Source organism: Fundulus heteroclitus, chromosome 1 (assembly GCF_011125445.2).
Source record: "Fundulus heteroclitus isolate FHET01 chromosome 1, MU-UCD_Fhet_4.1, whole genome shotgun sequence".
Classification (NCBI taxonomy): Eukaryota; Metazoa; Chordata; class Actinopteri; order Cyprinodontiformes; family Fundulidae; genus Fundulus; species Fundulus heteroclitus.
The window spans coordinates 4801191-4827390 of record NC_046361.1 but is presented as its reverse complement, the minus strand read 5'-3'; the positions used below and the strand labels follow the sequence as shown (position 1 = coordinate 4827390).

Below are 26200 nucleotides of genomic sequence, written 5' to 3'. Positions count from 1 at the left end.
CCACAAGAAAAGGTTCTGTGTCCAAAGTACATATGTAGATGGGGTGCACCAGGGTCATGTCACGGAAAGTGATGTCTAACCACGCCCGTTTGGTGATGCATGACTGATCCTGAGTGTAGCTAGTGATGCCCACGTTACAGGTCTCCACCTGGAACGGTTTCCCAAGAGACACCATAGCTCTGGTCACCTCATCAAACAAATCTGAGCACATTAGACTGATCTCGGAACCCGTGTCTAAAAGAGCATTTGCAGTTACACATCCTCCGATAACTGTCGAGCAGTATAAGCGGTGTGCATTTTCATGATGGTTTAGCTCACCTAGAAACCTTAGAAAAGGGGCTTTCTGATCACCTGCTGATGGGATCTTAGAAGGTTGTTGGTGATTTTTAGGTTGGTCCCCCCCTTTAATCAGATAAACTCTGTTAGAAGGGGAAGCCTGCTCCACGCCTAGTCATGCTGGCTGGGGTTTTGGGCCTGGCTTACCTGGAGGGTCGGCAGGATTGGGTGATGGCTGGGACGGCTGCGGCGCGATCTGATGCCCTGTTTCGGCTAGCAACCTGCGAAAAGTCTCCTCTATCTCCTTTCTCATTGACTCCTCCATGCGCAGGTTCCAGCCTTTGTTGTCATGTGTGCTTTTCGGCTTTCCTGGCCTGTCAGTTTGCTTACCGTATCGAGCTGGATCCGGCCTGTGCCATTTTTGAAACCTCTCACCTTCCATGCTGCCATGCTGACCTCTCCTATCCTGGGAAGCTTTCTTCTGCTGCGGCTCAAAACCATGTTGCTTCTTAGGACCAAATCTAGTTTTAGGTTTGAAGGGAGGCATCTCATGTCCCTCCAGACCTAAACTCTTTTCTGGTTCGGCTCGAATCTGCAGAACCTTTTTATCACTATCGGCTCCTTTGTTGGGCCGGACACGTGTTTCCCATGCCACCTGCGCGTATTTCCTGATTTCCTGCATGGTAAGTTTCTTGGTTCTACAATGCATGGTAACCTCATAACGCACGCTTTCATGAAGATTATGGAGGAACAAAGATTTGAAAGTGTGGTCTTCCTCCAAGCCGGGAGCATTTCGTCCCTGAAAGTAAGCAGCCCGCAAGCGACGGTAGTACTCTTTTGGTGCTTCAGTTCTCTTTTGCTGAATTGCAAAAGCTCCAAGAGTTGCAGAAGCTGGGTCTGTAAACACAGAATATTCTTCTCTTAAAGCCTGACAAAGAGCTGAATAACGGTCACGTGTAGCTGGAGGGAGGCTTTCTATGAAAACATGGACACTTCTGGACGTGGTTTTCCAGATAAGCTTCAACTTTTCTCGAGCTGAGGGGCTATATAAGTCTAGCAGACAGCGCTCTACCTCTCTGAGATAGTCATCAATGGTGGATTCTGTATTGCTAGGATCAAAACGCTCTATGTCTCGGGCCAGGGACTCAAGTTGACGCATCCGCAGTCCCTGTTCAGGGATCGGAGCTGGTCCATCTGAGTCCTCTCCTGACGACTCCTGCCTGCGGTAACCACGATAGGAGGGAGGCTCTAGTTCTGACCACCTACCTGGCATCGGCGGCCGTTCGTGGGACGCAGGGGGACCCCCCCTGTCATGAACTCTTGTCTGTGGACGCAGTTCAGAGGAGTGGGGTTCACCTGTGTTCCAGGAACGGTGCTCTCGTCGCCCTGGTGGGGGGAAAAGATCATAGCGAGCCGTGTCAGGGGTCAGGTGGGAAGCAGGTGTTTTCCCATGATTTACATCATGTGGATCAGTCCTGATTGCCACCGTAAGTTGTTTAGGCATTTCTTTCTGTATCACACTGCTATATCTGTCCTGACCTTCGCTTACCCTTCGCTCAGAAGGTGTCTGAGGGCCCAGTTCATCCAATGTCCTCCAGGTGTGATCTCCATGTTTTCCTTTGGAGTTCTCACACTCAGATCCTTCTGCCTGCAAGCTAATGCGATCCTCCTCTCGCTCCTCTGTGAGATGACAGCTGCCCTGAACACTTCTCTGTTCTAGCTCCCTAACTCTTTCCTCAGCTGCGATCCGCATCTCAACCTCTCTGTTACACAGATTGGTCTCTAGCGTTAACCTTCGGTGGTATAACGCAGTTAATTCACCCAAAACATCTGCTACCAATCTATGTTTAGGTTTGCTCTGGACCTCCTCCACCAATTCCTGAATTCTCCTCTCACAGTCTTCTATGCTAAACTGATTCAGATGGGTTTGTTCGTCCGGTGTCATTTTAAGCAGTGAGCTAATGACATCCTGGGCCTCCATTCCAATGGAATGGTTTGGACCTTCAGCTCCTTTGACTGAAGAACCGCTACTATCCATTCTTTGTCAGCTATGGATAACAACACAACAAGTAACACTGTAGTTTAGCAGAGCGCTAAATGACAGACAACAAATAACAACGCTGTATTCTAGCTTAGCACTAAGCAACAACGCATACACTTTAGTTTAGCTCAGCGCTAAACAACAACTGCTAACACAACTGTTAAGTGGCTTCACTTTAACTGTTAACAGCAAACACGCACTATGACTCACACTACTGCAGGAAGTGGGTTCGATTACGTGCGTTTAATTTGGCTGCGCAGGGGAAAATCAACCCTGCGACTTACAACTCCTTTGTTTTAGGAACGGTTAATATGCTTGTTTGACTTTGAGAATATTAACTTTGAGTGACATGGACCACTAACCTTTCGGCCAGTAATTAAGTGATAAAGCTGTGGCTTTGTTTGTGATGCAAGTTATTTCAGAACAGGTGCTCTACACATGTGTGGAAAATAGCAAAGTGTTTTGGAGCTTCAGAGGTGGCAAAGAATGACAGTTAAAAACCGCTAAATTGCAACCTTAGTTTCAAAATCACAGCTCAATTTTGACCACTTATGATGAGCAGAAGGGGATAAAGGAGGAAAGAAAAGAAAAATAAAATAATAATAAAAGTTAAAAAAAAAAATTCAAAAGGGGAAAAAAAAATTAAGATATGATAATAAGTTGGGGAAAAAAAACACTGAGCGATCTAAGTTGTCTTTAAAACCGTGACTGCAACTACCTATCCTGGCCACCAGATGGAGGCAAGGTCTCTCTTTTCAAAGCAGAACACGACACAGACTCTGATTGACAAGTAGCAGACGCTGGCTGCTGTGTATTTCAATCTAGCTGACTTCCAGTCCAGAAATCAATATTCAAACCTCAGGTTAACAACCTCAAACCACCACAAACACGTATATATTTAGTAATGATACCTCCTTAATCAATTATGACTGAATAGTCCTTTTGGCAAGGTGAGCAGTTAAAATGCTGGAATATGGATTGTGTTCATTAAATTCATAAGTTGCTGGTTATTCGATTTAGTCTAAAGGAACGCCAATAAGTAGACTCGCCCACACAGGGAAACGCCAATTTATGTTATGCCATAAATTGGTTGAATATGCTTATTATTATTATTAATTATAATTTGGTATTATAATTTAAATAATAAATCATTCAACTCAAAATTTCGCTATAACAAATATAGTTCAAATGGTGGTGATGTTAGCTATAAGCTTATAAGTATTTATACCACTAATGCATTAGTTAACTTTCTGTTATGAACTCATTTATGCTGGAATAAATGATCAGGTCGGACTGTTAACCGACCAGGTTTATCCAGCAGGCTGTGAGAACCCCAATGTAACTGCAATTAGAGTTTAAATCCTTATTCCTTATCACCATCCAATGATATTGTCTCTGTATTAATGTCAGATGTTAACTCCAAAGGAGGTTAGCTCTGATTTCTGAATACCCAGGCAACTGTGAATTGGACTGAACACAAAACAATGTCTATTCCGCAGTGGTTGGTTTTATTGAACCAAAAGCAATTCCCTGTTACAGTAATTCTCTGATTCAAACAACTTTGGAATTCTTACTCATTACTAAACTAAAACATGCAAAATATATATGTGGAAATAAAGAACAAAACAAAAATAAACAATGGATTAAAATGAGCGGTTAGCAGATCTTAACTTAACTCAAAGTTGTTTAACACCGCCCTCGAAACATCGGCATTTCACGTATCAGCATTGACAGACAGAACAGCTTCGGGAATCTCACTGGACGCTTTGATGTCTTACACAAAGCTAGTTCAGCTAAGCTACCTACAGTCCAGATACACGTGACCCTCCCAAGATGGCTGCTACGATGACGTATGAGGGGAGGTCCTAATAACGTAACCACGCTTACGCTGATGGGACAATGCCTCGTTTCGAGAGGGGGGGGCTAACTAGGAGTTTAAAGCAAAGCCCGCGACTTGAGCTCGGACAAAGAAATTAAACTGATAAGGAGCGAAAAGAGAGAGAGGGGGGAAGCAGGGAAGAAGATGAAAAGAAATAAATCGGTAACCCACGGCGGGGTTCTTGATGGATCACAAATCAACACAGCAAATCAATTGTACAATGCATGCACACACAAAGAAAATGTTCAGCAAAATAATTCCAACTTCGTCGTGGAATAAAAGCATTAACCAACACCTACAAAGTTCTACGCCTGCCCAGGCACTTCTAAACACCCTGTTGGTGAAACAGAAATGAAAGGGGAAAAACCCCGTTACTTTGAGTTGCCTCGGGGCTGGTCCGGAACGCTCCGAGTGTGGCTTTCTGGACGCGCTTCGACGAGCGCAGTTGTCCACAGGCTGCAGCGGGACGGGGAAGAAGCTGCTTCGTTTCTTCCTCCGGGTTCAACAGTCGCTTTGTTGGCCAGACAAAAGCGGGGTCCTCTTCGATCAGTGGGAGATGCGGCGTCTCTCAGTCTTTTGATCAGAGGGAATTTAAAAGTACTTATTTAAGTCGACCTCCTGTTATAAAGCAGGGAATAACCGTTGCGTCGAAAAATCTCGGTCCAGCGAGCAATCGAACACGTGGCGTGGGAATCAGCTGTGCGTGTCTTCTCGGGTTGGCTAAAAGCCAGGGAAGAAGGAAGCTCATCGTGTGTGATCGGCTTTTATAGCCATCACTATAGCAACCTTATCTTGATCGGCGGCCATTTTGCCGTGTTGCGTGATGGGAGTTGGTGGCCATTTTGACCACATTGCATCATGGGTAACGCAGTCCGTTACGTCCCGAATTGATGCTGTTTCCTTGATCGGCGGCCATTTTGCCGTGTTGCGTGATGGGAGTTGGTGGCCATTTTGACCACATGAGTTGGTGGCCATTTTGACCACATTGCATCATGGGTAACGTAGTCCGTTACCGCTTTCTGTCACGTCTGAACTGGCACAACAACAGTGTCCCAATCATTCTACGAAAAATATCTTTCGAACCTTGAAATCCATCCAATAACCGAACTGCTTGAAATTGAAGCTGCAAACGGTGAAAATGTTCCTTACTCTGGCTTTATTGGTGTCTGTATTACTTTCCCAAAAAGCTGTTTTGGCTCTGAAATCAGTGTGTCAACCTATGCGTTAGTTGTCTCTGACACACGCTCAAACATTCAGTCATCTCTTTTGATTGGCACCAACACGCTAGACATTCTTTATGAAAACTATTCCCAGACCAATACCAATACCCAAACTCTACCCTATGGTTGCAGAGTAGTGTTGAGTGTTTTACAACAGAGGCAAAGACAGAAAGAAAACAGTAGCCTTGGGCTAGTTAGATTGTCAGGGAGAGAGCCAGAAGTCATACCTGCGGGTCAAAGTCGAGTCTTGGAGGGGTTAGTAAATGTAAACACTAAAACACCAGACAAGTAGGTTGTGGTTGAGCCACCTTACACTTCCTCCTTACCAGGTGGGGTTCTTGTTACCAATTGTTTACTTAACCTTCCAGACAAATCTTTTGAAAGGATCCCAGTTGTAATGCGCAACGAAAGTAAACATGACATTGTCATTCCTGCAAAAAGTGTGATTGCTGAAATTCACGCAATTCAGGAAGTGGTGTCAGCCACCCAGGTCGAAACCAACTCACAGTCCAGTGAGCCTCCCCCATTAAATCTAAATTTTGCCGATTCACCTGTTCCAAGTGAATGGAAGGACAGAATCAAACAAAAACTCAGTTCAATGCCCGAGATCTTTGCGCAACATGATACAGACTTTGGGTGTACAAACAAAGTAAAGCACCAAATAAAGTTGAGTGATGAGACTCCCTTTAAACACAGGCCCCGTCCAATCAGGCCACACGATCTTGATGCAGTAAGGAGACACTTACAGGAGCTGAGCGAGGCAGGAATAATCCGCGAGTCCGAAAGCCCCTTTGCATCACCCATAGTAGTGGTGAGAAAAAAGAACGGTGATGTACGACTTTGCGTTGATTATCGCAGGCTAAACCTCAACACGATCAAAGACGCCTATGCACTCCCTAATGTAGAGGAGGCGTTCTCAGCCCTCACAGGATCAAAGTGGTTCTCTGTACTAGACCTTAAGAGTGGCTATTATCAGATTGAGGTTGATGAGGAAGACAAGCACAAAACCGCTTTTGTATGTCCCATGGGTTTCTTTGAATTTAACAGGATGCCCCAAGGCATAACAAATGCTCCCAGCACGTTCCAAAGGCTGATGGAAAAGTGCATGGGTGACATCAACCTTAAGGAAGTCTTAGTCTTTCTAGACGACCTTATAGTGTTTTCTGAAAGCCTTGAAGAACATGAAACCCGACTTCTCCATGTGCTCAGTCGCCTCAAGGAATATGGTCTGAAACTGTCCCTCGAAAAGTGTCGCTTCTTTCAGACTTCTGTCAGGTACTTAGGGCACATAGTCTCACAGCATGGTGTTGAGACTGACCCCGAAAAAGTTGCAGCGCTAAAAACATGGCCAAGTCCCACAAATCTAAAAGAGCTCCGCCAGTTTTTAGGTTTTGCTGGGTATTATAGGCGGTTTGTTAAAGATTTCTCTAAAATTGTGAAACCCCTGACAAACCTCACTGCTGGGTACCCACCTTTGAGAAGAAGCCACAGCCCTAAGACTGAAAATGCCCATTACTTTGAGCCTAAAGCCCCTTTTGGTGATAGGTGGTCTGAAAGTTGCCAACAAGCCTTCGAGGAAAACAAACTCACCTCAGCACCAGTGTTAGGGTTTGCTAACCCCAAACTTCCTTACATGTTACACACGGACGCGAGCACGACAGGGCTAGGGGCAGCCCTGTATCAGGAGCAGGAGGGGGAGATGCGCGTGATTGCGTACGCTAGTAGAGGTCTGTCAAGAAGTGAGGCACGTTACCCTGCCCACAAACTTGAGTTTTTAGCCCTTAAATGGGCTGTAACCGAAAAGTTCTGTGATTATTTGTATGGCAGTCCTTTCACAGTTATAACTGACAGTAACCCTCTAACTTACCTTTTAACAACAGCTAAGTTAGATGCAACAAGTTATCGTTGGCTGTCAGCCCTATCGTCCTTTGATTTTCAGCTCAAGTATAGGGCAGGCAAACAGAACATGGATGCGGATGGGTTGTCTCGTCGTCCTCATCCAGAACCAGTAAACGACCTTGTTTCTCTTAAAGAGCAAGAACGAATTTGTCAGTTTGTTAAACATCACCTACCTGGCAAAGATCCTTTTGTTCATGTCTCTAAAAATACTGTCAGTGCTATCTGTGAAAAACATCTTGTCCTCCAGCCTTTTGACTCTAACAGCAGTGCTTTTACGGGTGCTCTTGTAACATCCTTGTCAATGTCTGCCCAAGCCATTCCAGATAGTTTTGATCAGTGCAATGGGTTCCCAGTTATCCCAAGCATTTCTGAAGAAGAGCTGAAACAAAATCAAAGAAGAGATCCAGCAATAAATGAAATCATACACCAACTTGAAACAGGTGAAACTTCTCCGCCAACTGTCCGCAAGGAAATTCCACAACTTACTCTCCTTCTGCGTGAGCTAAACAAACTTGAATTGCAAAATGGGATTCTTTACAGGAAAAGGCTAATTGGTGAGGAAGTACAATATCAGCTCGTTCTTCCCGAAAGCCTCAGAGAAATGGTCTTAAAAAGTCTCCACGATGACATGGGTCACCTTGGTGTGGATCGGACTCTTGACCTTGTGCGGACCAGATTTTTCTGGCCAAAAATGTCTCTTGATATTGAGCAAAAAATAAAAACCTGCCAAAGATGTGTTTGCAGAAAATCTCTGCCAGAGAAGGCAGCGCCCCTTGTGAATATTCAAGTCACCAGACCCCTCGAGTTACTCTGCATAGACTTTCTATCCATTGAACCAGACTGTAGTAATATTAAAGATGTCCTGGTAATGACAGATTTCTTTACCAAATACGCAGTCGCTATCCCTACCCCAAATCAACGGGCAAGAACTGTAGCCAAAGCGTTGTGGGAAAACTTTATTATCCACTACGGGTTCCCAGAAAAGATCCATAGTGATCAAGGCACAGACTTTGAGTCAAAAACTATCAAAGAACTCTGTGACCTTGCAGGGATACAGAAAGTCAGAACCACTCCCTATCATCCCAGGGGAAACCCTGTGGAAAGATTTAATAGGACACTTCTGAACATGCTTGGCACTCTCAAGGATGAAGATAAGAGACATTGGCATGACTATGTCAGACCACTTGTGCACGCGTATAACTGCACCAAACACGAAAGCACAGGCTATACGCCGTACGAGTTAATGTTTGGTAGGCAGCCCAAACTACCTATAGACCTCGCCTTTAATGTTCCCTTGAACCGGCGTCAGCAACAATCACATTCACAGTATGTCAAAGCACTCAAAACTCATCTTCAAGAAAGCTATCAGTTGGCTACAAAAAGTGCTGCCAAACTTGCTGAAAGAAACAAAGTCCGATATGACAAACACGTTACTGAATCAGTCCTTGATGTTGGTGACCGTGTGCTTGTTAAAAATGTCAGGCTCAGAGGAAAAAACAAGTTAGCGGACAAGTGGGAATCCACTGTTTACATTGTTGTAAGTCGAAAAGATAACTTACCTGTTTATACAGTTATGCCAGAACACCAAAATGGTCCCACTCGAACTCTTCACAGAGACCTGCTGTTACCATGCGGGTTTCTGCCAGTTTTGGCTGAACCTGTCCCTAAAGCAAAAGAAATGCCCTCCAGGCCTAGCACACGTCAAAACCCCACAACTGAGTCAGAACCTGAGGTTGAAAGTGAGTCAGAGGAGGACCATAGTTACCTTCAGTATTACTCACCAGGTCCTCTCAAAGAAATCATGAGGACAGTTGAGGAATACAGTGTGGTACATCCCTCAGAAATTTTCCAAAATCCTTCTGTCGAGCAACCAAACTCAGAAGTTTCTGTGGTAATTCCTGAAAATGCTCTAGAGGATGTTGAAAATGCCGAAAATTTGCTTGATTTTGACCCTAAACCCGAAAATGACAAAACACCTGACCATGGAATGGGACAGGAAAATGAAGCTGAAAAGGAGACTGGGAAAGGAGTTGAATCAAAAATGGAAAGCTTACCTCAAATGGAACATTTACTTGCTCTTGAAAAGGAAGGGATAAGAGGAAAAGAGATAAATGAGGAAACAAATACAAATGAGACAGTGGAAACCGCAGTAACCCAAGATGTTGCTATGGAAAATGATGAAGAAACAAAATATCCTGATACAGAGCAAAGTGTCAGAAGATCTCTCAGAAACAGAATGGCCCCCAAACAGTTAACCTACCCCCAGTTGGGTAACCCTCTTGTTAGTATTGTTCAGTCACTCTTCCAAAGTCTAAGTGAAGCAGTCACAGGTTCTATTGAACTTCATGAAGTAAAAGTAGTCTAAATGATGCATTATGCAAAGGGACTTGCATAGAGTTAAGAGGGGAGGGTGTAACCCAGGTTTACTTAGTTATCAAAATCAATAAATTAGTTAAAAAAAAATCAATCAATAAATATGTTAATGTGGTTAACAATTCATTAAAAACATCTGTAATATTTTATTTTATTCAGTATGTTATTTCATGAGTTATTTTGTGTTTAAAATGCATTTGGATCTTTATTTTGAAGGGCACGTTGCTGCGTGACCCAGGTGACCAACAACCACCAATCGGATTGTTCAAAGGTTTTTTTCTTGTCTGGAAGCTTGTGGTTTTTGCGGAGCGGGCTAAAAGAAAATCTTTGAGAGAGGAAGGTGAAGAAAAAAAACGTTGAGAGAGGAAGGTGAAGAACCTTAAGTGGTTAGAAGCCAATTTTGGTGGATTTTGTGGAGAAGATATTTTCCGTACTCGATCTGTACCTGTGTGGAGACGATTAGTACGTTGGAAAACGGGACTTGGTGAGTGGAAGAAAAAAAAAAGAGGAAAAAAAAAACGTTTTTCTTTCTTTCTTTAAAAAGGAAAAAAAAAGATATGTGTAATGTATTTATGATTTTGTGAATATGTAAAGCCGAGGTAGTGATTTTAAGTTAATTTATGGTAAAACTTGAAGCACATGCTGCCAATATAAGCTAAAACTGAACATCACAGTGCATCACTACACTATGATGTTCGGCAGCCATTTTAAGAACCGCAATTGAGACGGGAGTTGGACAATGGTTATTTAAAGCTACCTGGTTATTTATGTTGGTATTTATGCACATTTTATGTTGTTACAATAGGCCATTTAGAGTGGGTTGGAGAATTATTCAACTGACACGACTTGGAAACCACGAGGTTAAAGCAAGATGGCGAGCCACCCTGTGATCTTCTGAACTGTGCTGTGCAACTACCAGAGTAATAGCGCCTCTATTGGACGGTGCGGATTGCTTCCGAACTGGTAGGATTCATCCACTTTCTGCAAAGCTGCAGCGGACTCTTGGTGAACCCTGAGTTGCTTATTGAAAAAAGAAAAGCAGATAGAGAAGAGGACCCTCTTTTCTTTTGGTTTTGTACCAATTTATTCAGTCTTTTGCTGAATCAATTTAGTTTGATAACCTTTGTATTTTTTTTGTGAAACAAATTATAAATGGTAATTGTTGTTATGCTATTTACTTTTTGCATAAATGTAAATGGGTACATTTACTACATGAATCCTCAAACTCGAAAGGCAAACTTCACTGATGTGAATTAGATCAGCCTGAGTTAATTAACAGATCAAAATCTTAACTGAACAGAATTAAGAACTAATTTGAACTAAACCAGACTAAAAAGGTTGCAACCTGATACTAGAGCCTGATAACAAAATCTGATATGAAGTCAAAAGTCAGAGGTTAATTCGAAAGGTTAAAACCTAATTACTTAACAAAAGGGGTTAAGGTAATTTGAAATTGTGTTAAGTGTTGTCCAGTGTCTTGTTTGTAAGTTGTTTCAATAATAAGCCGGCAGTTTAAACTTATTCCCTGGTCTGTGGTCTTTTTACCTTTCTAACATACTGTAATGCATCTTTTGCTCCAGTAGACGAACTTGGTTGAATAATTCTGGTCCATGGGATATATTTAAGTACAGTTTTCGTTATTATTCTGTAATTACCACACAAAAGTGTTACATTTACACTACATTTTGTAGGGGAACTTATCAGGTGATGAGAGCCTGAGGTTCTCTAGTTATCTGCTACTATGGCAGATCTTCATTATCCATGCAACTAACAAAGTTTTAAAGATCCCACAACATAATGAGTTTGTTTTTTCATCAGCAGCCTCTAAAAACTGAACTGACTTTTCTTGTGGGGCAAGAGTGACACACTAAGGAATGAACTTAACCCAGTGACACAAGTCCTGAAAACTGATAAGCACACCACATCCTGGCACTGGATCCCACAGAGACAGCTTCCTTTGTCACTGCACACCCATCCACGCACACTTTACCAGATGCCACTGCTGTTCTATTACTTTATATGGAAAATATTATGCTGCATTTAGTCTTAACTCGGTATAAAGACATTAAAATCCCACTTTTAGACATTTCCAAATTGTATGATTTCCACCCATTTGTATTTTGAGCAGTATTGATCCATTTTATACAAATATCAGTCAACATTCAGTTTGAATGGAGACACAAATTTTAATTAACTTTTTAATTAAAAAAATTAAATATAATGACACCTTATCTACTGTTTTGTATTTCTTTTCTTTTGCATCAATTTTAAATGTGGATACAATAGAAGAGTAAGAGTTCAGTTGTGGAAGAGGGGCTGCCAGCTGTCAGGGTGCACAATCGGCAGGAAAACATCTTCAAACCTGCACATTGCGATTGTTGCCACAAGATATTTTTAACCTTAAAAACAACAGGCAAGAGGATTTCAGGCTCCTGGAGAAAAGCCAAGTTGTTGTCTCTGAAGGCAAGAAGAACTAACTGAATTTGGTGCAAGGAACAAACAACAGAGAGAAGCTGACATGTAATTGGCAGCAAAGGCTTTTTGATGAATTTGGAAAACATTGCCAGTGTTCCAGCGAAATTCTCTTCCCATCAAGCTGTGCACTGTGTGGGCAGGCCAAACTTCTGTCACTTGTGTCCAACCTTATCTCACCTGTGGATGTTTCAGTTTGTTGAAGTTCAAGGTGAGGCTTGTCTAGCTTACTTTATATGTCTGTTTGTCCTCAAGTTATTTTTGCTTTGACTATTTGACTCGGTTTGACAGCCATGTTTTCAATTCTGTAACAGCCTAAAATATATCTCCCATTCCATTCTCCATCTCTCAGACCAAATGTGCATCCCTGTAAGACGTTAGCCAAATAAGTCCAGTCCATGGAAACATGATGATCTTAAACAGAGGCATGGGACCGGATTACGCAGCAGATCTGTAGGGGCCACTGACCCAACAGGGAACTTTTTGTGCCAAAAGCGGGATCTATACAGCATCAGCATAACAGTAATAATAATACAACTGAGATACAAGTGGATGCTCTTATAATGGGCTGGGTTTAGGATCCCCAACACACGCTGAAATGCTCTGTATTTAAATCTATTGCATACTTTTTTGTCACATTCTTGAAAATGTCTGTTCTGATCTTCTCCTTCTTTTGCCCTCTCCTTTCTCTATTCCTCTCATATTAGTAGCAATGCGCACTGTTATTATACATCAGGCAGACCTAAGTTGTTGCTGTTTCCATGGAGACCCACATCACAGCCAGTCCCCAAATTATGTGGCCTGGTTAGTGTGTGTGTGTGTGTGTGTGTGTGTGTGCATGTGTCTGTTAAAGAGAGACTATGATAATCATTTCGTTGGAAGAACAAAGTGGCGGTGCCTTTTCAAAGTAATCCGGGCCTGCTCCGCCATCATCTCCTTTATCGTTTTTCATGAAGACAGTCTCTCTCGAGGACACGCACACAAAGAAATACCTTGCCACAGGATGCTCAAAGGCTTTGATTCTCGACCCACACACGTCATGTCAATTCACTCCTCGTTTCTCCTACTTTTGACCTTTTTTCTCCATATTCGTCACTGCTGTACCCACCTCGTGTATTGTTTTAATTTACTGCTTATAGCTTTATTGTGCTTCCTGTTTACCTTTCCCTTTGCAAAGTCAGCCACCACCTACTTGATTTTCTGCACCTATTTTTGTTTATATCTTAACCTTCCACTTCTCTTTTCTCCTGTTTTGTTTAGTTTTGCCTTTATTTATTTATTTTTTGCTGTGTCTCTCACACAATTGTCTGTTTTTTGTCTGTCACCTCTCCAACATTCAGCCACTGCTGCATTGTTCTCTTCTTTTATTTTGTTCTTTGCCTTTTCAGAAAATACCATTATACTTTCAATTCGCTTGTGCACCCCCACAATATAAACAAGCTCCATATAAACACAGTTAAATTAGGACAGAAGAACAGCAAAAACAACCTTTAGTTTTAAAATACATGAGACAAACTTTGACTCTGTTTCTTCAGGTAATCCTTTGTGTTCTTTGAGGATTCTTGCCATATCCCTCTGACGATTGGTGTCCTTATTTTACCAGTTTTATCACTGCTCCCGCTTTCTTCTACACTGGATAAGCAAAGCTGATTGCATTAAAAACACTCAGGAGCATTCCGCCTATCAGGTCAAGCAGATGGAAGCAATTTACACCTATTTTTAGACCAGGTTTTAGATGTTTTCTCTTCCCTCACAAACACAAAGTGATAGATTTATTTATTTTCACTTTCTTGTTATAGTTTTAATTAATTAAATCACTAAACATTTCTTGGTGTTCGTCAATCTTACTTAGCTTGACACTGTTGACACAAATGGTTTAAGATGAATGCTAAACAGGCACCACCTGATTAGCAAGATTCTGGGTATCATCCTCGATAGCACTCTATCGTTCACCTTTGACATCAATAACATCACCCGGTCTGCATATTTTTATTTATGGAATATTAATCATCTTCATCAATTCCTTTCCCTTCACTGTGCATTCTACCACCACTGTAACTCTGTTCTCTTTGCTCTTTCTAAAAAAAAGTCCTCTGTAAGCTACAAGCGGAACAACAGATGAAAGAGTGAATTATTGCACTGGTGTTCTCAAACAGCAAGTACCACACATAAATATAGAATAAACACAACTTCTTTCTACACACAGCATTAAATAAAATCCATCCATCCATTTTCTAACATGTCTATCCCTATTGGGGTCATGAGGGGGTGCTGGTGCCTATCTCCAGCTGTCAATGGGCGAGAGGCGGGATTCACCCTGGACAGGACACCAGTCTTTTGCAGGGCAACAGATACAAACAGGACAAACAACCATTCATGCACACACTCACACCTAAAGAGAATTTAAAGAGGCCAATTAATCTAACAGTCATGTTTTTGGACTGTGGGAGGAAGCCGGAGAACCAGGAGAGAACCCAAACTCCATGCAGAAAGACCCAGGGAAGTGTAGGACTCGAACCCAGGACCTTCTTGTTGCAAGGCAACAGAGCTACCCACTGCTTCCACATATATTTGTAAAAGAACCGGTTGCTCTCAGTGAATTGCAGCATGGTAACATGGTAGGATGCCACCTATGCAAACGTTCAGCTGTGTTCAACTGTTAGAAATATTAAAACAGAGTGAATCATTTGGGAATGACAACTTCGCCACCAAGTGACAGGCCAGGTAAAATCATAGAGAGAGTCTGGGATCCTAAGGCTCATGGTGCAAAGAGGTCACTTTCACTCTGCCATTTCACGCAAGGATTTGGTGAGAACAGTGTGCAACAGAGACTGAGTTTGGTAGTTTTCAGGAGAACAGCACACGACTTACTGCACTGTCTCAAATTTAACATTTAGTCAGGACAGGATGACTGTGTGGGGCTATTCTTCAGGAGTTAGGTCCCTTAGATCCAGTTAAAAAAACCTCTTATTAATTCAGTATAACTTGACATTTTGGGCAATTTTATATTTTCAACATTGTGAGAACTGACAGAACACCTCTGTGTATAAATTAGAGAAAAACACTAAGCTAGGCCTTTTCCACAACACTAGTGCAAAACTCCCAAATGCTCTCCTGCAAGAATGGTCAAAAACTCCTAAAAGTGGACTGGTAAAGCTTGCAGAGAGCCTTCATAGAGGAGTCTGGGCTGTGGTAACCGAAAAGGGTGTGTTGACATCATAGTAGAGCCAAGAGATTATGAGTTAGAAGTCTCAAAAATCCATCTCTGTGTGGAGGCAGACAGCCGAGCTTTAGGCAATACAGTGTCCTTCTTCTTTTATCTCAACATATGGTATTTATATATATATATATATATATATATATATATATATATATATATATATATATATATATATATATATACACACACACACACACACAAATTGAATTTTCACAGCCTGTCATGATGGGATACATGAAAATATTTATCTGTCATAACCAGCCTTGACATGGTGAATTTTACAATGCCACGCAAGAATAAAAAAGAATGAATCTGAAGTTAACCACTGATAAAGAATGTGCCATCATCTTAGAAACAGAGAGATGGATTTAGGGTTCTTGGTGACAAGAACAAGTTAACCCATATTTCTGCCTCTTATCTTGTCAATTTGCTCACAGGTCGGTTTTGTTTAGTATTCCAGTGTAAAAGACTTCAAATGACACAAGAAGGAAAGGCTGGGGCTGTGATATTAACGGTGAAAGAATTGGGCAAACTTTTTGAGAAGAGAGAAGAAGGAGTCTGGAGGAATTATAAGTGGATCAGAAAAAAAGACTGACAACGTCTTGTATGTTGGCTTGCTTCAACAGGCAATGCAAATTTACTAATTAAAGGTTTCAGACAAACACACAATTGTATCTCTAGTCCACCCAGAACATCCCAGACAAGCTGGCATGTAATCCAGCTTGTCTGGATCCCATGCATCAATCACGTTGTCACTCATAGTTAAAACATTGTCAAGTAGATGTGTTAACAGGAACGGAAAAACACTCAAGTTATCCTTGTGGTGTAAACAGGGCCTGAGCTCTAACCAGTTACAAGAAGCACTGTAAAATATGTTGATTCGCTGCTCACTACAACAATTTTTGCCACCAGCAAAATGTATTAATTATCATTCATTTATATTGTGAATGTGTTAAATCAATGTGAAGCTTTCTTTTTATCATATCCTCTACAATGTGTTTGAATTACAATACGTTTTTTAGTAATGCTTTTATCAGGACACACATGTAATTCCTCTTTTATGTTTTTATGTTAACATTGCATAGAATAGAATAATCACTCACTCACTCACTCACTCACTCACTCACTCACTCACTCACAGACTTCCACTCATTTTCAATCTTCTCTATGGCCTAACCCTAACCTTTACGAGTATATACCTAAACCTAACCTAAATCTAATTGACACCTTAGTGCTAAACCTAACCCCTAGCCCAGTAAAAAAGTGAGGACAAAAAAAGGTCCTCACACACACACACACACACACACACACACACACACGCACGCACAGAGGACAGTCTAACAAATATACCTGTAGTTTCTCACGTTTTCTCTGACTCTGTCACAAAAGCATTTGTTCCGGATTCCATTTTCAGAGAGAATCATCTGTCTCTCTTGTCAATACAAGACTGACGTTTAACTCAAACACTCATGCACACGCATCCACTATGAACGGCTGTCGGGCCAAATTATTGATTGTCACTCTGAGCTCCAAGAATAGAAGAGGCTGCTGGGGTGCATTGGGGCTTCATGTGAATGTGTTAAAATCAAACTGACAGAGGTTCCAATCAATATGAAACACAGCTGAAGCAGTAATATTCTTTGAGGGTTAGCAATATACATAACTGTGGGGGAAGCATTGTAAAGCAGGCTTAAAATGATCTCCGTTGCAATCACATGCACTTTTTTTTGTATAATTTCAGAAAAAAATATGAAATTGCTCTTTTTCAAGAAAAAAATTCACAGAAATTCAGCAAAAAAAACAATTCTGGAGTTCTGAAACTTTTTTCAAGGGGACTAATGCACAGTGCATCAAAACAGTGTAGCTCTGTGGAAAGAAAAGTTGTTTTGTGGGTTTGATTTGTAGTTAAAGGTGGAGTTGACGATTCTTCCGGAAATATAGGTAAATAATACCCAAGTCCAATCCCTTTTTCTATAACTGTGCATGTACACTCACCGGCCACTTTATTATTTGTCAGCTGCACATCCATGATGCGAATCTCCCGTTCCACCACATCCCAAAGATGCTCTATTGGATTGAGATCTGGTGACTGTGGAGGCCATTTGAGTACAGCGAACTCATTGTCATGTTCAAGAAACCAGTCTGAGATGATTCCAGCTTTATGACATGGCGCATTATCCTGCTGAAAGTAGCCATCATGGGTTGGGTACATTGTGGTCATAAAGGGATGGACATGGTCAGCAACAATACTCAGGTAAGCTGTGGCGTTGCAACGATGCTCAATTGGTACCAAGGGGCCCAAAGAGTGCCAAGAAAATATTCCCCACACCATGACACCACCACCACCAGCCTGAACCGTTGATACAAGGCAGGATGGATCCATGCTTTCATGTTGTAGACGCCAAATTCTGACCCTACCATCCGACTGTCGCAGCAGAAATCGAGACTCATCAGACCAGGCAACGTTTTTCCAATCTTCTATTGTCCAATTTCGATGGGCTTGTGCAAATTATAGCCTCAGTTTCCTGTTCTTAGCTGAAAGGAGTGGCACCCGATGTGGTCTTCTGCTGCTGTAGCCCATTTGCCTCAAAGTTCGACGTACTGTGCGTTCAGAGATGCTCTTCTGCCCACCTTGGTTGTAACGGGTGGTTATTTGAGTCACTGTTGCCCTTCTATCAGCTCGAACCAGTCTGGCCATTCTCCTCTGACCTCTGGCATCAACAAGGCATTTCCGCCCACAGAACTGCCGCTCACTGGATGTTTTTTCTTTTTCGGACCATTCTCTGTAAACCCTAGAGATGGTTGTGCGTGAAAATCCCAGTAGATTAGCAGTTTCTGAAATACTCAGACCAGCCCTTCTGGCACCAACAATCATGCCACGTTCAAAGTCACTCAAATCACCTTTCTTCCCCATACTGATGCTCGGTTTGAACTGCAGGAGATTCTCTTGACCATGTCTACATGCCTAAATGCACTGAGTTGCCGCCATGTGATTGGCTGCTTAGAAATTAAGTGTTAACGAGCAGTTGGACAGGTGTACCTAATAAAGTGGCCGGTGAGTGTATGTGCAAGACCATCCTACCTGCTCTTCTGCTCCCCAGGTCGATCGCATGAAAATAATCTCCCAAATCCACTCTGTTCTTATTTCTTTCTACTGAGGCTTTTCTCTTCCTCTCATGAACTCATAGGACAGTTAGCATCTTGCGACTCTCAGTCATTTTCAAAGTATACGGTGAGAGCAGCGGAGCTACAATGAAGGTAACCATATACATAAGCGCTAAAGGTGTCCATGCGCAGTCAGCATGCAGACATTAACAAGGAACGAGCACGTACACTAGAGTTATGTGAGCACATCGCCATGACTGGCATGTCAGACAACCAATAGATAAGGTGATCTCCCCAGAACTCGAAGCCAAAAAAGATCATCTACTTTACCTTTAAGTGTCATGAACTTGGAGCATGGGGTGGAGGAGACTGCGGTCAACAAGCAGTGGGGTTCGAACACCCCAGTAACAACCCCAGTTTTAATATACTTTAGTCATACACATTTGCATTCATCACAACACTTCACATTACCACAGACGTAAACACAAACATTATGGGATAGCTGTGGCCTGAGGGCACGGCATGGTCCATTACAGCAGCGATCCGTGGTGGCTGGACGTGCCATGGGGGGTGCCCGGCGGGAGAATGGCTGCCTTGATGGGGTGTTGTCTGTGTGGGTGTTTGGGCCACATCCCAGAGTGCGTGACCCTGAGTGTTGAGCTGCACTGGGCTTGCTGTGGACCATGATAGACTCTAGTGGGCAGCTCTACCTCATGATCTCTCAGGACTGGATCTCCAGGATGAAATACAACGTTTTACAAACGGTTCTTTCTTCTGTTCCTACTACACTTAAAAGCCAGGCTACAAACTCGCACTCACATCAATACAAACACATGTATCTCTGGACGTAAGCTCAAGCACACACAGGCACGCGTGTGCGCACACACACACACACACACACACACACACACACACACAGACAAACAAATGCCCATTATGCTTCATTGTAGGCATGGCGGGCCGCCTTGGTTTTACATAGAACGCTTTACACACCTAAGGTGACCAAAGAGCTGTTCAGGTTCACAACTTAAAAACATCTAAAATAAAAATACGAAAAGACAAAAACACCAGCAATAAAACATGACAAAAAGAAAAAAACAGCAGTAAAAGACAATAAAACACTAATGGTGATTGATATCAGTGTGCCACTGTTAAACTGTTATCAATAACGAAAATGATAAATGAACAGAAAGATGTGAAGTTTGTCACCAAAGCGTAAAAAAGTCCCTGAAGGAAATAAGATTTATGTCCAGAAAAGCCAGCTAGAACCACCAACAATAAGTGAACAGATAAATAAAGATAAGTTAAGAGATGGGATGGTGGGACACAAAACCGAGAGCGACCCTGCAATGTGAGGGAGAGACAGGTATTTTTTCACTGAGGGGTGAAGGGGCTGGAAGTAGCTCCTAAGATTTTCTTGTGACTTAAAGCACTTATGAAGCACCGTATGAGTTGACTGGAGTTACCCCAGGGCACGGGGATATCTGCTGACAGCACGTACCTTCAGACCATGACAAAATGCTTTTGTACAGCGCACCTTACTGCGTTGATAAAGAGGAATATTATACATATTATATACATACACAAATGCACATGATGCCTCATTTTATATATATATATATATATATATATATATATATATATATATATATATATATCGTACTTTTTAAAGCAATATGATGTATCACTGTAACACTTTATGTTTTACTATATTTCTTTAATCCACTATATTTGTAATGTGTTACCCCGACCACTGGCAACAAAACCCAATTACCCTGTTTTGGCCACATTAACGTGAGTAAAGTGGCATGACGGCGTATGGTACCGCTAATTTAGACACAGGGTGTTCATCTACTATATTGAACATATACTTTTCTCTGTTATTCCTGGACAAATTACAATTATTTAAAAACTGACAGTGAGCAAAATTTTAATTTCTGTGAGTCTGATTCCATGTTCTGTCTCTCTGCTTTTTTCCTCTGTCTATTGCCTACAGGGCAGCCGCCATAAGCCTGACAGCCTCCTCGGTTTCAAGATAAGATAGCCTACATAATGACGAAGATTAGACACAATAAATGTGTGAAAAAACCTTACAATTTAAGTCCATCTTTTACATCCATCTGGTTATTTTTTTTCTGTTGGGAAAGTGTGAAGAGTGAACAGAGTTTTACAACCACATTTCTTCTTTCCATCTTAGGGTGAACTCGGTGGAGTCTGGCAATCGTGTTTTTTTTTTTTTTTTTTCCGCCACCGTTCAAGCCAATAAATTCCATTGGAGCAATTGAACATGGGACAAAGTGCCCCGGTCATTGCACGACATGTATATTAAAGCTTAAAAAACCTTAAAGGGAACCACAATTAGTTGAACATGTTGGCCTTAATATGTTGTAATTTTCCTATAAACTTAAAATACATACATAAAAACTCATAATTACTTAAAAAATTGTAAATCCTTTGCTATTTTTTTCACCCATGGAGGTCACTATTGTTTTACCTGTGCAAAGCATGCTGGGTAAATGATGCGGTTAGGTCCTACTGGACTGGAACCTACAGAGTTACCCCAGTTGTTTATTGTATCGCCTTTTGACTGCAGTAAATTTAGACCACGCGACACAGTGCCGCTGTTGACTGTAATTTCAAAACAAAAAGCAACAGAAAAAGTGAGGTGAGTGTTCATCACTTCCCACATAAAAAAAGAAGAAAACCACAATGGGGAGAAGCCGTTGGAAGAAGACAACAGAAGAACCCATATTTGTGCTCTCAACACTTCTCTCCAAAGGACTTTGATGCATCTAAACGAACAAAACTGATGAAGGAGCTAACAGGTGGACGTTACCCTCAAAAGCTAAAACCAGCTGTCATAACGACTATTTTTATCCATAAAGTGCCTAAAGCTGCCGGCTTGCGAGCAAAAGATGCTGGGAGAAACATCAGGGAACATTGGAAGCCCTTTGAAATCATGAAGGTACTGCCACCGGTACCGAATGTGAAACCACGGACCCGGCACCGGACCAAAGACCAGACCCTAAACAGGTGTTAACGGACCGATCAGATCCTAAACGAGTGTTACTACTCGCCGGGATCACACCGTTCAACAAGCGTTACGTATCATTCATCGTTTTATTATTATTATTATTATTATTATTATTATTATTATTATTATTATTATTATTATTATTATTATTACATTGTCATCGATTTCAACGCACTACAGTTCAAACTGCAACGGTTTAACTCATTGCTGTTTTGGTGGACAGTTGATGGTGAAGGTTGATGTCAGTTCTTACAAGTAGATTTTGACACTTTAGTCCAGGGGTTTCAGGCTCCTGTACTCTGGGAACTTTCCAGATGTGTGTCTGCTTCAAATCACCTTGATCAAATAATTAGGCCATCAATAGGTCTCTAATAACTTGATGGTGTGCTGAGGAGGCCCTTCAGTCAGTTGATTCAGTATAGTTGACTCATAGGCACACAACAAGGCAGGCACGGCAAGGCAAGGAAAAGTTATTTATATAGCACAATTCAGTACACAGACAATGCAAAGTGCTTTACGTGAACAAAGCTCTATCCTGCAAATCGTAATTCTTATCGACCAAAAAAATCATGTTTGAATCTTACTGATGGTGAATTCAAGCCCTCAAAATAGTTTGAGGAGGTTAAACAAAGCAATATATTTGTTTTATTTTATTTACTTTTATTTTAGTTAAATGTTTATTATTTTTTTGCATATACAATTTCATGGGTCTTTTTCCAACATATTAATGTCACAATTTTATTCGCTATGTAGTCTGGAGAAATATTAATTCCAGCAATGTAATTTAATGTTTTAGGTATGTTTCACAAAGCCAGAATATTTATTTCTACTGTAAAATTGTTGTGGGTCTTCATGAGTACTGAAACTATGTTTTTTACAAATGTTGGAAAAGAGCCCTGCAAACATATACAGTAACTATTTGATTCCTATTGTGTAGTCATGCAGAAACCGTGAAGTTTCTGTGAATTTATGTTGTTGAATTCCCCATCAGAAGTTTGCATTGTTATTAAATGAGCAGTGTTACTCAATTCATCAGTACTCCTAATGTCAAAGACAACCAGCATACCATAAATCAATCAATAGATTATAAAAACTAAAATATTTCTTATTTGTTTAGTTTGCATGTAACGATGTTAATACAGATGAACGAAGAGGACCCTCTATCTTTAGGGTTAGTTTTAGCCAAACCCTAGTGCTACAGTAGCTCAACACAGGCTTATTTTGTGAGGTGTATCAAATAAAACTACAAAGAAATACATTCATGTGACGCTCTGCTTCTCACTGAGCAGCTTTTATGCATTTCCTGTCAGTGTTTTTAGTCAAAGGGGACGATACCATGACAGTAAATATGAAAATGAGAAGTTAGACATAGAGATACTGACCCAGACCCCCAGCTACGATGACTCTTCCTCCAAGGCATCCTGCCACAAAGTCCGCTCTTTTTTCCCTCATCCTGGATGTTCGGCTGGGCTTGATCCAAACACCTGCCACAGGAGGGAGAGCAGGAAATACTGTTGGTCACATCAGCATAAACCATATTTATATTCAGGTTTCTTTAAAAATCTCTTATGTGGATGACTGAAAGAGGTTGTGGAAATCTTCCTTCCTTCCTTTTGTATCTTTGCGCCCTTAACTCTCTCTCTACTATGCAATTCAATCCACCCGGTTCCAAGAATTAAGAGTATTTGTAGGGTCCAACACAACCGCATGATCAGTCAAGTTGTCACGGATTTGTTTTCCAAGCACATCCACATTTCTACATTGTACCATCTAGTCATGCTAAAAGCAAAACCAACTGTCTTTCGCTTATACGGTTTTATACATCAAGACATGATAAAACTCACACAGTCTTAGGGCTAGCCTAGCTTTAACCCTAATGATTACCTTGCGAGGGTCCTTATATAAAGAAAATCTAACCTCAAGCATTCAAATGCACCAAATGCACACAAGAGGTTCTACATTGTCATACGTTTATTGGAAAAATGAGGCTGGGCTGAGTGACGTGGCAAGAATCAGAATCAGGGTTTTATCATAAAATCAAACTACAAATGTTTTTTAACAAATTATGACATATGATGATATTCATACAAAAGACTTGCTTAAGGCATTGTCTCAGATGGGTTACTTGCTAAAAAAAAAAAGAAAGCCAACCACAATTCCCAGGTAAAGTGTTTTCTTAGACTTAGAAGTTAAAGCAAAAAGAGGGAAAAAAAATACACATTTTGTCTCAGTCAGAGCATATAACAAGGTAAAAAGCGCAAATTGGACACTAATACATTATGTCTGTTTCGGTAGAGTACCTGTTCGTTCTAATCCTTTATAAATAACATTGTCCTTTTTCCAACTGCTAGATGAGGCCACACTTACGGCAGGTACCAGGACAATGTGGAATCCTGGCTGTGTATCATCACAGACAGAAATGTTATTCAACGCAAGGCATTCAACTCATTAAACCAATCTGAGCCACAGCCTGTTTACTCTGTCAGGATGTCAGGGGGAGGCTGCAGTACGTCACGTGTCTGCAACAGTGAAAGAGCTGTGTACGTCTCTACAGTGTCTTACTGTCAGGAAACCTGCTGGACCTGTCATGTAGAGCATATCTGGATGTCTACTGATCCACTGTTCTTATATGAGCGCTGATGATACGTTGCTGTGAATAGATATTTACTCCCTTCAGATTTCTTCTGCTTTTATTTCTTACGTCACCGTTAAATCTTGTAGATCATTAAATACATTTAATAATTGATAGGGATTACCAGAGTAAATTCAGAATGCAGTTTTCAGATCAATATTTCTTTTGCTATGGGAAAATGAGCTATCCATTTCAATCTGGCTCACGTGAAAATATAGAATTCTACTCCTTGGTAAATGATGAAAAATGTGTGATCAACCGCATGTTTTACCAGCTGAGTTCAATTTCAAGAGCCACACCCAGGATTAGTGCCGGATCTGTGGAATCAATACTTCACAAAAAAAAAAACAACATCAATCAATTATCAGTTCTAGGATAGTGCTGCTCAAGGTGGGAGGATGTTGGATGAATGTTACATTTTAATTCTGCTTTGTCCTTTTTAAAAACTTTAATTCCTCCTTGTCTGGCTGAAACATTGTTGTTTTTGGACAATTATTCTGGCTTGTTTTGGACAGCTTGAAGGATTTTTACGGATGCTTTTTTTTTTTTAGTTTTGGACATTTGTTATTATGATGCATAACCATAGCAACAAAGTGGTTTTCCACAACCAGCAGATGCTGATTAGCACATCAAAAGCTCAAATACCTCACAACGGCAAAAAATCCCAGATGAGTTGAAAAGGAGGCGCAAATGGATGCAGACACAACACCCCAATGCATTTGTAGTGCTAATATATGAGGATCGTAATCACCTCTCACTCTGCACTTTCAACAGTTTGTCTTGAGGCTACAGACTGGGATCCAGACTGGGATCCAGCATGCCAGCCACATGAAAAGGACGTCAATCCCTGTGTGTGAGCAACTAGAATAACTTCTGTGTGCATCAGGGGAACCTGAAGGATTTTATCAGAGGGTATGCACAAGATAACCTCTGCACCTGACCTTCACAAACAACCCCGATGTGCAACATCAGCGTGTGGCACACAAAAACACACCACGCACCTGACAGTCAGGTCCTGACCCACAGATACTGTATATGCCACATGAGTGCGATGCACATGGCACACACAAAACACCGCACCTGAGGCGACATATATATATGGCTAAAGGTGCAGGCAGGCAGGGATGGGCAGGGGACCAGAAGATGCAGGTAGTGACAGACTGATCAGGTGCAGACCGATGTGGAACAAGGAACCACTAGAACAGGCAGAGTGGTCAGCTGAAACTCAGGGGAAACAAGCAGACCTGTGGAGCACGCAGACTAAGGCAGCTTTCATCAGAGAGGGGAAGCAGAAGAGTCCAGCTGGCTGAGCACACAGGAACTGGTAGAGTCAAAGCACATCACACAAGACAAGATGTTCTGGCAGTGAGTGGATGAGGGAGGCAGGTATATGCAGGCAGGTGAACGGGTGACCAGAGTTTCAACTCTGGTCACCCGTTCATCCGCCTGCTAACAGCAGGTGGAGCTGATCTGAGCTGATTGACTGGAGACTAGTGACTGAGGTTTGTGTCACTACCCGATCCGTACCGGTAACACAATCCGTACCATCAGCTCATTTGGGCACGCGCAAACAGAATAACTTCCGGTAGGCAATATTTCATTTTTCTTACTTTTATATTCGTTTTTATTTTTTTCGAGGCGGGGGTTTCTTTATGTATATATTTGTATTTGCGTAAATATTGCATATTTTACAAATAAATGCAGAAATATATATATGTATTTTTAGTTTTAGTGTTTTTATTAGCAAAAATGTTTCCCAGTTGTGATTAGAGAAATAAGAATATATACACCATTTCTTAAAGTACAAAAAAAAACCCCAGCTATAAACACGTTTAAGAGTATAGAAACGTATTTTATTTCAAATATACTTCAGTTTTTTATCATTTATTTGATTTGCATATGTATTTGTGTAATTTGTACTTAATAAATGCATTTTAAAGAAGTATGCCTTGGCTTTGTTATGTGTTTTTTGTTCTATTCCCTGTTGGGTTTTTGTAAAAAAAAAAAAAAGAAAAAAAAATGCGGGTAATTTTATGACAGGGTCTTCTC

General features: G+C 41.3%; 1 protein-coding gene across 1 annotated transcript in view; it reads right to left on the bottom strand.

Annotated features, from left to right (window-relative positions):
- LOC105937850 (kelch domain-containing protein 8B) overlaps positions 1 to 26200 on the bottom strand; it is a 166147-nt gene that overhangs the window by 14722 nt on the left and 125225 nt on the right. Inside the window, exon 4 of the mRNA XM_012879385.3 lies at positions 22902 to 23003. Within this exon, the coding sequence (XP_012734839.1) occupies positions 22902 to 23003 (102 nt within the window). The remainder of the gene's footprint in view (positions 1 to 22901; positions 23004 to 26200) is intronic.